The 15,888-nt window shown below is 41.2% G+C and overlaps 1 protein-coding gene across 5 annotated transcripts; it reads left to right on the forward strand.

Annotated features, from left to right (window-relative positions):
- The first annotated feature begins 2,030 nt into the window (after window positions 1-2,030).
- On the forward strand, window positions 2,031-15,367 carry LOC128622138 (sodium- and chloride-dependent GABA transporter 2-like). 5 transcript variants are annotated; one of them, XM_053648390.1, is made up of 14 exons: window positions 2,031-3,075; window positions 3,184-3,318; window positions 3,545-3,685; window positions 3,935-4,028; window positions 4,107-4,239; window positions 11,649-11,783; window positions 11,923-12,026; window positions 12,127-12,251; window positions 12,370-12,482; window positions 12,573-12,710; window positions 13,592-13,694; window positions 13,786-13,886; window positions 14,050-14,220; window positions 14,351-15,367. In XM_053648390.1, exons 1-14 carry the CDS (start codon window positions 2,898-2,900, stop codon window positions 14,447-14,449), a joined length of 1,770 nt encoding a protein of 589 aa, XP_053504365.1. In that variant the 5' UTR covers window positions 2,031-2,897; the 3' UTR covers window positions 14,450-15,367. The 5 variants fall into 5 exon arrangements, 4 of the variants coding, with proteins under 4 accessions (XP_053504365.1, XP_053504363.1, XP_053504364.1 ...); XM_053648388.1 differs by having other exon boundaries at window positions 2,031-3,318; XM_053648389.1 differs by having other exon boundaries at window positions 3,935-4,239.
- The last annotated feature ends 521 nt before the right edge of the window (window positions 15,368-15,888 follow it).

The following is a 15,888-nucleotide window of genomic DNA, read 5'->3' on the forward strand; positions in this document are numbered from 1 at the left end:
CCCTGAAGACTAAGATTTTCCTGAATGATTGACTTATCACACTAAACTTAAAAATCTGACTGTTTTTACCTATATCTCTTTGCAGATGCTGTCCTGTTCGATCTCAGCAAATACCAAAAAATACCGTGTGACAGAAAATCAACCACAGAAACAAAATGAAACTTAAGGATTAGGGAAGGTTTTTGTACACAAATATAAAGAACATCACTTTGAGAGATGCATTAAATTGTCTTTCAAGAATAAATGTTTATTCAACAATATAATCATTAACGATAGGGTGATATGATACTTTCCAACACAAATCAAAGTTTCACTTACCAACCTGAAGCTGATTATTTGCCAATAATTTCATGTTTTCATTATTTGCCAATAGTTTCATTTCTTTTTTTCTTTTTTCTTTTTTTTTTTTTTTTTTAAATCTGTTTATAATTAGTCTTAAATGACATATAGTGCCCAGTATACAAGGCTGTGTATAAGTTCTCTGTATAGAAAAGATACCATATTGGAATGATTAAATTGATATAAACAGAACTGCTGTCAGAGGTGCTGTTATAGACAATGAATTAAAAACTTCTTACCAGCCAAAATCGAGAGCAGCTCTGTTGTTTGACATTACCAAAATTTCAGAAAATTCTAATTTTCAATTCTAATAAGCTTCATTACTTGAAGTGTATATACTGAAGTGTTATATGACTTCAGTATACTGTAATATAATGAATCATATTAATTAAGTGTGATTGATTAGAAAAATCGATCTTTCGTGTAAAATTTTTTAAAATAAGCTTAATATAAGACACATGTTAAGACACGTGTTATTCAACTATTCCTCAGAATATCTAGGGACATGATGTGTTTTCTGTACAGGGGGACCTGATAACCACAACTCAGCAGCCTTCCTGAGGCGCCAGCAAAAAAAAACATTAACATCAGTAAAGATATTGCAAAGCACAAACAAGTATGTTTAGATGTTTATAGTGATTAGAGATTGAGCGGCCAGCGGAGGCCCTAGGGCCAGAATATTTTTCAATATTTAAAAAAAAAAATGGGTGTCTGTTATTAGGTCAAGGAGAAGATAGGAGCACATAGAGTATCTATACAACAGGAACAACAGTCTGAGAAGTGGAAGAAAATTCATAGAGAGACATGTTTGGTAAACTAAACAAAGATTGAGGGGTTTTTTTAATTAAATTTAAATTTTATGCTGTTTCTCATTTATGCACACATTTTGTGTGAATCATTTCATCATTTAAAAAAAATCTTTCTGGACAAATTTATCACATACATTTGATGAGGACATTTTTTGGCATTGTCAACTCATTTATTTTTTTGGGTCATTCATAAATTCTTGCACTCTGTAAAACTGTGTTTTGCAGGAACAAAGCATTTCTCTATGGATGCACTGATTCAGTCCTGAGTATTTGTATAACACCAGTATGGGATTGAGTTGCTAGATTTTTATACATATGAATTTTGTGATTTTGGTAACAGTTTGTATTTAATTTGTCTGAAGCTCATATTTAAATATTAAGTGGGTGTGGCCAAACCTGAAGGGGTTTTTTGTTTTGTTTTGTTTTGTTTGCATTTTTATATTTTATTCATTTGGTTGATACGTTGAGGAACATTATTCTGAAATTGTTCCACAAATTGTAGGTGCAGTTTTTTGCAGATGCAGATGGTGAACCTCTGCCCATCTTTACTTCTGAAAGACTCTGCCTCTCTAAGATACTCTTTTTATACCCAATCAAATCCCCAAACTGTTCAGTTGTTGCAGTTACATGAGGGATGTTTAGTGCAGTAGAAATGTTCAAAATGTAAGCAAATGTATTATATTAATGTTATTATATGTTCTACAGTGTCTGTGGAAAAAAAAAAAGAACAGAAAATACAAATACAAATACAAATACAAATACAAATGTATTTACATCTCAAACTGCCATTTTTTAATAATTTAACTATCAAAACTACTGTCAAAACAACTAGCTCCTTATGTCAGGTTTTTTTTTTTTTTTTTTTTTTTTTGGTGAAAAAAAATGATGTGGGGTAAACTGGCGAGAGCCTTGACTTAAGCTATTGGAAAATATGATTGGAACAAATATTTGCTAAAACATTATTGTATTCCTTCAGGGTTTTGTTGGGTCATATTTTCTTATCTTGCTCAATCCATATAGGAGTATGGCTACTCAAGGCTGGGGCAGACTGAACACAGACACACAGGAGACAGGAGTAGGGGAAAAAAGTGCACTTTTAATTCAAAATAGGTGGGAAAGGGGAAGGTGAGGGAGGTGAAGGAAGAAGTTGTTGAAATCTTCCCAGCATGGGGAGCGGCGAACTGGCCGGTGCAGCATTGAAGCGGGCCCCAGGGATCATGGAGCTGGTCTTGGGTGCCGGCTCAGGGCACAGGATAGCCAGAGAAACGACTGCTAAAGTGTAGTTCACCGGAAGATGTGATTTATTAAGGGGCCTGCTGTTAGCTTCAGTTAGGGAGGCAAACATAGGAAAACTCATGAATATGTGAGGTTTTATGCTCACTGCCTTGTGGTTTTCTGTTGTTTATGCTTTTTTCCAGTGTTTGATTGTGTCAAAGTTCTTGATGTTGCTATATTTTTTAAAGGCTACAGGAGAAGACCACAGTGGGTTCCACTCCTTTCAATATTTCAATTTTAAAAAATCATTGTTTATTGTTTATTTTATTTCCAAATGTCCCGGAGAAGTGGCAGCCACAGCCAAAATTCTATGAGAAGATTCTGTTCCCAGCAATCGTTAATTGCATAATAATAACTTTACTCTGATAGGCAGTGCCACAAGATATATAACAATGCCAAGTGCATTTGCATAAATATGAACAATGCAAATTTTACCTAGAATAGTATTTGAGTTTTCTGAGATCTCAGACTGAGATGGTTATGGTACAAGCAAATGAAAGAATGCGAGAAGTAGAGCAAAGCACTGCTGAAGACTTGAGTGAAAGAGGTCAATGGAGCAATAAAGTGGAGTTTCTCTTGACTGTAACAGGAAATATGGTTGGTCTGGGCAACCTCTGGAGATTCCCATACCTGTGTTTCAAAAATGGAGGAGGTAAAGATTTGATGGAAGACAAAGTGATTGCATTAAATACATCTAAGCAGATATGTTTTATTGAATTATCTCCTGTGAAGATTGTTAGAATATTTTTTCTTTGTGTAGGTGCATTTTTGATACCTTACATTCTGTTTGCTGTGACATGCGGCGTACCACTCTTTGTCCTGGACATTTGTATCGGCCAGTACACAAAGCAGAGTGCAGCAACATCCTGGGGAAGACTCTGTCCGTTAGCAGAAGGTAATTAATATTCACTACAATGTGAAAAAATATATCATATTTACTCACTGACACTGTCAAAAATGCTTAAAAATTTAAGGTAATATAAATAATTCTGTGTCAAAACTTAAATCAAAATTTTAGCTTAGTTACATTATACAATTGTTTCAACTAAGCAAAGTTGTATTAATTACAGTTTTGTGAAATTTACATTTTGCACTACCAATTTTAGCATTAATCTTGGCAGGTTTGGGTCATGGAGGCTATATATTTGCACTGTATACCTGCATTAGCTACAATATTGTTCTGGCCTGGGCTCTTTTCTACCTCATCGCATCTTTCAGCTCCCTGTTACCATGGATCGGTTGTGGTAATCTCTGGAACACAGGTAGAATAACTGGCTGATTACTAGGACTGAGTGCTTTATAGGTCAGAAATATGTCAATTATAAATGTAATAAATAGTATGTAATAATAGTAAATTATAAACGTACTGTAGTAAATCTAGTGTACCTCCTAGTTGATAGCAAAAGAAGAGTTAATAATTCAACATCACTCAGCTCACTCAGCTTTAATATGTAATTATACTGTTGTCTCTTTATTGCCTCCTGTTCTGTTCCTCTCTCTGTACCTATTAGTGAACTGTGTAGAGCTTGTGTCAAACCAGAGCAATATGGCTATCAACAGGACTCAAGGAAATTTGAGTATTTCTGCTGTCATCGAATTTTGGGAGTATGTTCATGGGAATACCATTTTAAAGATAATTATATTTCCATCTATTTCCCTAACTGTTCCTCTGTTGATCTCCAGGGGGCGAGTGCTGAATATCTCTCCAGGTATTGAGGTACTGGGTAAATTGAACTGGGAGCTTTTTTTCTGTTTACTTGCTACTTGGGTGGCCTGTTACTTCTGCACCTGGAAAGGGGTCAAATCAACTGGAAAGGTCTTGTCAGATTGGTTTGCTATATATTTTCACTATTAGAATACTCATAGAATTTGACAGAATTTTGTACATATGCACACTGTACATAAAAATGTCTGGGTTACACATGTAACCCTGTTCCCTGAGATGGGAACGAGACATTGCGTTTAGCATAACACTATGGGAGCGCCTCTCCCGCGCAACCAGCATCTGAAGCTTGTGTAAAATCATGCCTATTTATAGGCCTGCTATGATCAGGTGACTTGGCAATTAAGCGCATCACATGATATAAATATGGCACCTGTGAAAGGCGCCATCAGCCTATGTTATCTGTAGCGAGGACGCAATTCACAGGCCTTCCCTCGTATGACAAAGCTACGTAACGTCTCGTTCCCTTAACCCAGACGTTCCCTTTCAAAGGGAACTTTGACGTTGTGTTTAGCATAACACTATGGGAACAAGAATACCCACTCCGTCATACCGATGGTATGGCCTGTTCAAAAAGACCCAAGCCCAAGGGTCACTGCAAGACACTCGAGCTCGGGGTAGAATGAATATCCAGGCTGTAATAATGAATGAATGTGTGTGGCATAGACCACCCTGCAGCAGCACACACATCCTGTAAGGATACCCCTTTGGACAAGGCATTCGCGGAGGCGACCACCCTAGTGGAATGAGCCCTTATGCCCAGAGGCGTAGTGAGACCGCGCGCCTCATAAGCAATAGAGATTGCTTCCACTATACAATTAGAGATGCGCTGCTTTGACACAGCATCACCTCTACTGTCGCCGCCAAATCAGACCAGTAGCTGCTCCGACTTATGCCACTGGCCGGAGCGGTGGACATAAGTACAGAGAGCCCTTACTGGACACAGCAGGTGCATTCTCTCTTGTTCCAGTGTGGGGAATGGAGGTGGGCAGAAAGCCTGCAACACCACAGGGTGGGCAGCCGATGTAGGCACCTTAAGAATATAATCTGGCATAGGATACAGGAAGGCCTTGGCTAATCCAGGGGAAAAGTCAAGGCAGGAAGGGGCAACAGAGAGAGCTTGTAGATCTCCTACTCGCTTGAGAGATGTCAGGGCCAGCAGAAGAGCTACCTTTAGAGTCAGAAGCTTTTCAGAGGCTGACTCTAAGGGCTCAAATGGGGCCCCTGTCAGACCTTCCAGGACCACAAAAGGTCCCAGGAAGGTATGTGCGGCCTGCAGATGGGCCTCAGCCGCCTGACACCACTCATAAACCTCAAAGTTAGAGGATGTTGCCCCACAGAGGCTCCATCAACAGGGGCGTGGCTGGCCAAAATGGTGGCCCTGTAACCCCTGATTGTAGAAGGAGCCCACCCCGCTGAGAAACGTTCTTGTAAGAACTCCAGGACTGTAGCTATTGCGCAGTTCACTGGGTCTGGCTGACGTTGCTCACACCACAAGACAAAAAGCCGCCACTTGAGTGCATACAATTTCCTTGTGGATGGTGCTCTAGCATTTAACATGGTCTCTACAAGCTCAGTTGTGAGACCAGAATCTATGAGCTGGTGCCCCTCAGGGGCCACACCCACAGTTTCCATAGTTCTGGCCGAGGGTGATAAATCAGCCCTCCGGGTTGAGACAGTAGATCCACTCTAAGGGCCAAAATGGGGCACCTGACAGACCTCCCAGGGCCACAGAAAGGTCCCAGGAAGGTATGCGCAGCCTGCAGATGGGCCTCTGTCGCCTGACACCACGCATAAACCTCAAAGTTAGAGGATGTTGCCCCACAGAGGCTCCATCAACAAGGGTGTGGCTGGCTGAAATGGTGGCCACATAAACCCTGATTGTAGAAGGAGCCCACCCCGCTGAGAAACGTTCTTGTAAGAACTCCAGGACTGTAGCTATTGTGCAGTTCACTGGGTCTACAGTGGGTCCCTGTGGATGGGAATCTCCCAAGGAATGCCATTTAGCAGGGATATTATCTCTGAGAACCATATTCGAGCTGGCCAATAAGGTGCTACTAGCAGCAGACATAGACTGTCTTGGCAAACTCTTATTAGAACTTGTGGGAGCAGAGCGATCGGCTGAAAAGTGTACAGATGTGACCTCGGCCACATGTGCACCATGGCGTCCAGCCCTAATTGTGCGGGAGGAGTGAGGGCGAACCACAGCAGGCCGTATGTTGTCTCCTCGGAGGCGAACACATGCAGTCCCGCTTGCCCAAACCTCGCCATATGGACTCCACCACTTGTGGATGGAGGCACCAATTCCTGGGCCTCAGCCCCTGCCTCAACAGGATGTCAGCCCCCATATTCCCATAATGTACATTGCACTCACTGACAAACTTTCCTTCTGCCCAGAGAAGAATTAGTTGCGCCTGCCTGAACAGGGGATGCGGACATAATCCCCCCTGGTGATCAACATATGAGACCACCGCTGTGAGGTCTGTAAACACATGCTGACCTCAATTGAGGCAGAAGGAATTTCAGTGCTAGAAATATGGCCCACATTTCTAGGCAATTTATATGCCGCTCCAGCTGAGGGCCGCTCCAGAGACCATAAGCTGGACAGCTGTCTAAAACTGTGCTCCAGCCCATGAGGGAGGTGTCTGTCATTACCGTCTTGCGCTAAGGAGACACCCCTAGAGTGTGACCCAAGGCTAGAAACCGAGGACACTCAAATTCTCAGAGCATGTAGGCATCGCCGCATGACACTGATTACTTACTTACTCTTGGACGAAACCCCCAACTTCTCAGCCACCACTGAACGGTCTCCTGTGCAATAGGCCCATAAGCTCCAATAGTCTCCCAAGATCCAGCTTTATCTTGCTCAGTGTTGATAGGATTGACCCTACGCATGTTGGGGATAGAAACGCCTTCATTGTAGTAGAATCCTTATAGCCCCTATAAAAGTTGTCCACTGCACTGGGGAAAACATACTTTTCTGAGGTTCAACCTGAGCCCCAAGCTCTTCATGTGGGCGAGAACAACATCTTGATTTTGAACCACCAGTTCCCTGGATCGTGCTAGAGTTAACCAGTCATCCAGGTAGTTTAGTACATGGATGCCCTGGAGTCACAATGGAGTCAGAGTGACATCCATGCACTTTGTAAAGGTGCGAGGGGATAAAGCTAGCGATATTTCTATGTGGAAATATGCACCTTTTAGATCTATCGTCACAAACCAGTGCTCAAACTGAATCTTTGGAACGATAAGTTTGGGCGTCAGCATCTTGAACCTCTATGTCCGAAGAGTACAGTTCAGATGACGCAGATCTAAAATTGGTCGTATACTCCTCTATTTTTTGCGGACCAGGAAATAATGGCTGTAAAAACATCCCTCCCTCAGGGAACGGGGTACATGTTCTATGGCCCCTTTGTCCAAGAGGGATCTTACTTCCTGTGCTAACGTCGGGCTCTGGTCTGTGCTGACTACTGTGGTGAGCACACCTCTGAACCGGGGAGGGGTCGAGCTCTAAACTGGACCCGGTAACCCTTTTCTACGGTAGACAGAACCCATGGAGACACATTTGGCAGTAGTTTCCACACTGCCAGATGGTGTTTTAGTGACGTTAACTATTCCACATTCTATTGGAGGGAAAGCATCAGATTTTCGTTGCCCTGTGACAGCTCGCTGACCAGAGAACACTGAAAACTTGGGACAGCCTTGGCTAGGGGAGGCCCTACAGTAGCACTGGGGGCTAAATGCCCTAACAACCTCATGTCCCCTGATACGTCCCTCCACAGCCCCTCAGGACCGCTCTTCTTTGCCTGCTTGGCCTTTATGTCCATTCTCAGATCAGGCCTAGTAGCAGGCCACGACTGTGTCCGCCCGGTTCCCCTGGCTGTCTGCGGGGGTTGACGGGCTGCCATACTCGGCTTCTGTGTCTCTCTCCCACTAGTGCTGGTGAACTCGACAGAACAGGGAAGGAACTGGTTGAATGCCGCCATATGTCGAGCTCACTCAGCAAGTCTGCTTGGACCTGAGAATCCAGAGAAAAAGGCTCATCTAGCCTTAGTAATCACTTCAAGCAGTTCTTTATATGCTGTTCTCAGTTTTTAGCACATCCTTCTGGCTCCTCGGTGTCAGAGAGAAATTATTATTATTATTCGTGTGTGTGTGTGTGTTTTTCTCTCTTTTTTCCATTTTGGCTTTCCATAGCGGAAGGAGGAGTCGACGCGAGCTCCAAAATCCAGCGAAGAGCCAGACCCGGAAGACAGAGCAAGAGATAGAGCAGCGCTCGTCTCCGGCTCTTCTTCCGGATCCATAAGAGATCCCCCGAACCTGAGACGGCTAGCTGCCTCGGCAGCGGCTGGCTCAGATCCGCGAGGCTCTGTAACCCAACTCGCTTCGGCTTCCAAGAAGAGCGCGAGTGACGTCCTAATGTAGGCATTACCATGTGCAGCCTCTCAAGGCTGCCATCGCATGCTACACCCCCTAGACACTTCACCCACAAAGTGTGCACTACTCCCTGTGATGAAACGGGAGGAAGCTGTAACACACTTCCTGAATTCTCTCACTCATATTTTTCTCTCACTCAGTCCTTTTTTTCTTCTCTTTTTTAAAGGGATAGAAAAATCCAGAGGGGCACACGGTGGTTACCACGTTCGCCTCACACCTCCAGGGTCCGGGGTTCAAGTCCCGCTGGGGCCATGTGTGTGTGGAGTTTGCATGTTCTCCCCGTGCTGTGGGGGTTTCCTCTGGGTACTCCAGTTTCCTCCCCCAGTCCAAAGACATGCATGGTAGGCTGATTGGCATGTCTAAAGTGTCCGTAGTGTATGTGAGTGTGTATGTGATTGTGCCCTGCGATGGACTGGCACCCTGTCCAGGTTGTGTATCCCACCTTGTGCCTGATGCTGCCTGGGATAGGCTCCGGGTTCCCCGTGACCTTGAAAAGGAATAAGTGGTAGAAGATGGATGGATGGAGGGAAAAATCCAGAGATTTTGAGAAGAGATGAAGCATCTTTTTGATTCTTTACACAAACAACTGACATGCGGTCTTTCGCTGAAGATAATAAACTGATGGCGCGGTTCACAGGTGCCATATTTATATCGACACGCTGAATTGCCACATCACCTGATCATGGCAGGTCTATAAATAGGCATGATTTTACACAAGCTTCAGATGCCGGTCGCGCGCGAGAGGCGCTCCCATAGTGTTATGCTAAATGCAACATCGAAGTTCCCTTTGAAAGGGAACTACTATTAAGAATGGAAGTAAAATAATGACACATCATGACATGTCTTTGAAACAAAAAAGCATGTTGGATTGCACTAATCAAAACAACAATGCACTGTAGTAACAGTTCTTGTATTTTAATGCATTGTATTTTCAAGGCCTGTATTTTTGGGGTGGCAATTCGATATTGTTGTACCCCAACCGCAATTCTGAAAAAGTTGGGACAGTATGGAAAATGCTAATAAAAAAAAGAGGGGTGATTTGTAAATGTTCTTTGACTTGTATTTAAACAAAAAATGTATAAAGACAAGGTATTTTATGTTTTACCTAATCAACTGCATAGTTTTTTGAAGATAAACATTTCTTTTAAAATGGATACATGCAAGGCGTTCCAAAAAAGTTGGGACAGGGGCAAATTAGGACTAACAATGATGTGACAAGTTGAAATAAGAAGGTAATGCGAAACAGGTAAGGTCTAATCCTAGTATATAAGGAGCCTCCAAAAAAGTCCTAGTCCTTCAAGAGCAAGGATAGGTCGAGAGTCGGTAATCTGCCAACAGATGCGTCAGCAAATAATCCAACATTTTGAGAACAACATTCCCCAAAGACAAATCTGTAGGAGTTTGGGCATTTCACCTTCTACAGTGCACAATATAATTAAAAGATTCAAGGAATCCAGTGAAATTTCGGTGTGTAAAGGGCAAGGTCGAAAACCACTTCTGAATGCGCGTGCTCTCTGATCCCTCAGACCTCACTGTCTTATAAACAGTCATGAGTCTGTAATGGATATCCTCACATGGGCTCGGGAATGCTAAAGCTTTGTCAATCAACGCCATTCGCCGCTGCATCCACAGATGCAAGTTAAGGCTTTACTATGCAAAGCAGAAGCCATACATCAACACTGTCCAGAAGCGCCGCTGACTTCTCTGGGCTCGGTCTCATCTGAGATGGACAGTAGCACAGTGGAATTGTGTTTTGTGGTCCGATGACTCAACACTTCAAATAGTTTTTGGACAAAAACAGCCATCGTGTTCTCCGGGAAAAGATGAAAAGGACCATCCAAGCTGTTATCAGCGTCAGGTCCAAAAGCCAGCGTCTGTCATGGTATGGGGGTGTGTCAGTGCCCATGGCATGGGTAACTTGCACATCTGTGGGGGCACCATTAATGCAGAAAGACATGTACACATTTTGGAGCAACATACGCTGCCATCCAGAGCAGGACTTTAAATGAGTTTATATAAATCAGATTTTAATGAGTGCATAATCAAATAATCAAATAATGTGTTAATAATGTGTTTTCAGTATAGTACCGGGTGAACTGAATTTTCAAATGACTCTTTTTGTTAGTTTTTTGCATTTTCCATACTGTCAGAATTGGGGTTCTATATTTAAGATGTGAATATTTCAACTGGAAACATTTTATACACAATTTCATTATTAACAATTCAATAATCAATATCCACCTTCAAAAATATTCAGTTTGTTTAAAAACACCACGTATAATAATTGACAGACAAATTTCCGTCCATTTAATTTCTCTTTGCAAATTCATTCATATTCCAAATACCCACACTTGTCTTTTATGGAAAGCCAAATTGGTTATTTTTCACATGCATCATTATGCCGTTTTAAGTTGGCGGTAAGTTAACGCTACATGCTGACTGGCGTGAACTCGACACATTGCTTAATAGGCACATTAATTTGCTCATTACAAAGCTCCCCCCCTACTGTGAGGAATCTACGACTAGTCAGATCGTTCAATCGACAAAACACCAACAATGGCAAGAAGGAACTTTATTTTACAATGCAAGCAGACAGTAAATGACTGCACCTGACTTCTGTCGTCTGATAATCCCAGACCTGATATCCTTCACTCATTATTAAATTATGAATGCTTAATATTTGCTGCTGTGTTTGGTTCTTTAACTTTATATTGTGGCTTGTGTGATGCTGTGATTTTGTGTGTGTGCGTGTGTGTGAGAAAGGTTTGATAGTGTGTGCGAGAGTTTGATAGCGCATTAGAGACATAAAGTTTGAATTTTGTCTGCAATGGCTTATCATAACGTGAATGAAATTTTAATAATCCGAATGGGCCACTCAGAAAATCAACATAAGCAGCAGCATAACCTGATGCTGAATATGATGACCTGTCCCTGCTTAACACTGACATAACTTTTGAACTGATGTCACTGATTAAGAATACAAGACATTGAAATTAGATGATCAAGATTGGATTTAAGATAATAAACCTCTAACTGTCTGTCTTGGTCATGTTTGGCTTTTTCAGGCAGTGTATTTTACAGCCATCTTTCCATATGTAATGCTGTTAGTGCTGCTGTTAAGAGGTCTAACTTTACCTGGTGCGCTGCAGGGTATCAAGTATTACCTGTATCCTCAACCCTCACGCCTCACAGACCCACAGGTAGTGGAGTCATTACAGCTAACATATGGCAATTACTTGGCTCATAGTTAAGACAAGAAATAATGTATCAAATTCCAGATTTGTCACATTGCAATAAAACATCTAAACTACAGATTTCCATCATCTGAATGTCACATAGGTTTGGATTGACGCCGCAACACAGATTTTCTTCTCATACAGTTTGGCATCAGGTGTCCAAATTGTACTTGGAAGTTACAGTCATTACAAAAACAATAGCTATAGGTGAGCTCCCAGCGAATGAACGACAATAAATGAAATGGTTTGAATGTCTGTTTTTATTCTGAAAATTAATTACACTTCTGATATTTGTATTATCTTGAAGGGACAGCATTTGGCTGTGTGTGGTTAATAGCGGTACTAGTTTTGCAGCTGGATTTGTGGTCTTTTCTGTCCTTGGCTTCATGGCAGAGAAGCTGGGTGCTGATATTGAAGATGTAGCACTGCCAGGTGGTTTGAACACGCACATATATTAGAGAACTCCCCAAATCACAATTATTATGTACCTTAACAAAACATAAAAATGTGAAAATCACAGAATCACATGTAAGTTTGTTTCTTTCGAAAGGTCCAGGTCTGGCGTTTATAACCTACCCTCAAGCAGTGGCCATGATGCCTCTGCCACAACTGTGGTCAGCGTGCTTCTTTATTATGTTTATTTTATTGGTCCTGGATTCCCAGGTAATGCAGGAAGCTTATGAGATTTGATCTTTTAGCATTTACAGATTTGTATGTTAATGGGAAAACAACAGTACTTTTTTATCTGCTTAGTTTGTTGGAATTGAGCTGTTCATGTCATCAATCATTGACATATTCCCCAATGTGCTGCGAAGGCCCTACAAGAGGGAGCTCTTCCTGTTATTCTTCTGCACTGCCTGCTTCTGCTTTCAGATTCTTTTAACAACTCAGGTACTAATACACAATTTAATCCCAAATATAGCCACCCTACAGAGATGACATAAGTCTGGTATATAACTGTAGTTGTCACTTTATTATGTACACTTACCTAATACCTACAGTACCCTCCACTAATACTGTGAAAAATCGTCTTTATTGTTTAACCTTTTGGTCTTTTGTTAAAAAAAAAAATTTCACAAAAATACTCTGCTCTCATGGATATCAAATAATTGCAAACACAACACATGTTTATAAAAAAAAATTATATCTTTGTTAAATATAGGTGTGCAACAATTATTGGCACACTTTTAGTCAATACTTTGTGCTACCTCCCATTGCCAAGATAACAGCTCTGAGTCTTCTCCAATAATGCCTGATGAGGTTGGAGAATACTTGGCAAGGGATCTGAGACCGTTATAACAGATAACTAGAGGGATAGTGTGAACAGCCCCATTCTCCATCATTAAGTTTCCAGCATATCTTAAAAGCCAATACTTGCTCAAGGGAATTAAGGTTAGAGCTTACCCTGAAGGAAGGCGCAGAGGACACCTGGAGGATAGCCTCAGCAAGGTTTTATGTGCCTCTTACACTGATCTTCAGGAAGGTGTGTGAAACCTTATTGGAGCTAGGGAATGTTCCATGACATCTCTCATGCCGTGTCAGACAGTCTATCTAGGGTAAGATATTGGATGTGGAACGTGAGGGCAAACTCTGCAGCTGAGCAGAGACAGAGAAATAGGGATACAGTTTATTTGAAGCATTCAGATTTTTTTTTCTTAGTGTTGTTTTGAAGCAGGGTGTTTGCTTACTAGTGTAACTGTACAGTTGTCTGTTGGTACAATTGCATTTTTCATTTTTGAAAATTTGTTATTTGCTCTATTCTTTCTCCATAGGGAGGAGTCTACATCTTCCAGCTAATTGATTATTATGGGTTTAATGGTGCTTGTTACTTCCTCATGTGTCTGATTGAAACTCTAGTAATTGGATGGAGTTTTGGTATGTGTTGTCGTCTGTTTTGATACAAGTCTTTATAGATATGAAAGTAATTTAAGTAAATCTCCCATATTTTAAATTTCACTCAAATCAGGAGCTGATCGCATGTCTGACATCATTGAGGACATGTGTGATAAGCGACCCAGTGCATTCTTCAAATACTGCTGGTGTTATTTCACACCATTGATGTGTCTTGTAAGTTATTCATCCTATAACATATATGTATTGCCAATATACACACTTTATACTGGCAAAACTTCCATGGTGTATTGTACGTCTACCTCATTCCTTATTACTCATTACAATCTACATCATCTGTCAGTTTTTATCACTTACTCAACCTATTCTTTGATTAAAGGGATCTTTCATTTTTTACCTGGCAAGATATACACCCCTCATGTATAACAGTGTTTACATATATCCAGACTGGGCTTATATTCTTGGATGGCTCATGAGCTCATTTCCCCCAGTGCTGGTCATAACATGGGGTGTGGTGAAGCTAGTTACTCACTCAGGGACACTAAAACAGGTAAGGCAAGACAGTTAAGCTATTTAACAGTTGACATTTTATCTTTTATAATTGATATTTGGGTAGAACCTTTTAGTTGATAACATGTGTAGAATAAAATGTATAATTTATTGCTTTTCTTTCTAAACAGAGTTTTAAAAGTCTATGTACTCCAGATGACAAACTTCCTTTGACACGAAAGCAAAGAGCACAGCTGCAGAGGAATGAGACTCCAATGACAGGAATTTGATGACCACATATTGATCCAAAAAAAACTTACAATTATTCATATAAAAATATTATTCATATTTGTAATATTATTATAATATATAATACACTAAGTCAAACATTCATTGACCATTTATCTACCCTTTCCTTACACTCATTAGAAATCTTAGCTTGTAGACCTTCATTGAAGATCAATCCATGATGCATTACTATTGACTGTAGACCATGTGTTGCTACACACAATTTGTCAGTTCCCTTCTACCCTCTCCATCAATAGAATGGAAGGTACACCAATATTAACTGGCAAATAAATGATTGTACCTGCTCAAATACATAACCCTATGTCTTTAATTATATTTCTCTGTCTATGTTGGTGTAACGCAACTGTCTTAGGTGGGACTCAAACCCAGAGCTCCCAAGTACAAAGTCACTGAGTTTCCTGGCAGAGCAGAGGCAGAGATAATCCACAATAAAGTCTTTACTGACAAAAAGAGCAACAATAAAGGGGAAAAGTATAAAATATGTATACAAAAAAAAAGAGAGACACAGGGGACCAATAACCATGAACTACACAGACTTCACTTGCAGCAGGCAACAATTAACATTGGTTCAAGACTAAACAATGAAGCTTAGTCCAAGACTGTTTAAATAGAGGAAAACCCAGGTGTAACAAATCAGGCCTAATGAGTAGCAGAGTTCAGCATGATTCTGGAGAGAGGCACCCCCTGCCAACCAGGAGGGGCATCGCAGTCCAGTGAGGAGTTCTTACAGAAGTCTCCCCTCTAGGAATGGCTTCTGATGTTCCCTCGATGGAGTCTTTGGGTGTGGTGAAAGGCTGTAATGAGTGTCAGGTCCAGAATGTCTCGAGCAGGCACCCATGAGCGCACCTCTGGGCTGTAACCCTCCCACTCGACCAGATACTGCATCTTCCCATGGGCATGGTGAGAATTCACCAGCCTGCGCACCATCGATGATGGGCTTGTTCCAACGTGATGTCACGTTAAGGCAAAAATGAAAACGGCTCATTTTGAGACACTGTTTATGATTTATTGGAATATAAAAAAGGAGTGGGTGGATTTTTACCAGTGTAGGGTGGTTGTGTGCACACTCTGCCGACATAGATTTATGTTCAAACACCATTTAAAAGTGAATTTTGCATTATAGGTCCCCTTTAAACAATTACGGTATAGCTACTGGTGTTGGGTTATAGATGTGTGTATTATTGATAATATTTGTTATTGTTTTTGATGTGCTTGTTCTATGCTGTTATTTTTTTTTTTTAATTTCAACTGTATTATGGATCCTTTGTTTAGTTTTTCCTATTGTAGTTAAAAGCAGCTACTGTAAAATAAAGTAAGCCTTGGTCTCTGAAGTTCAGGGGAGTCTCTGTCGAGCAGTGCTGAAAGAATAGTTTGGGTGTTTGAATGATGGTGAATGACTCATGATAAACGTTGTACTAAA

Source organism: Ictalurus furcatus, chromosome 18 (assembly GCF_023375685.1).
Source record: "Ictalurus furcatus strain D&B chromosome 18, Billie_1.0, whole genome shotgun sequence".
Lineage (NCBI taxonomy): Eukaryota > Metazoa > Chordata > Actinopteri > Siluriformes > Ictaluridae > Ictalurus > Ictalurus furcatus.

Coding starts and splice junctions, on each gene's coding strand:
- LOC128622138 (XM_053648387.1), top strand. CDS start 2,898: ATGGTTATGGTACAAGCAAATGAAAGAATGCGAGAAGTAGAGCAAAGC. Junction 12,711..13,591: donor AGATTCTTTTAACAACTCAG/GTACTAATACAC, acceptor CTTTCTCCATAG/GGAGGAGTCTACATCTTCCA. Junction 13,887..14,049: donor TCACACCATTGATGTGTCTT/GTAAGTTATTCA, acceptor CTTTGATTAAAG/GGATCTTTCATTTTTTACCT.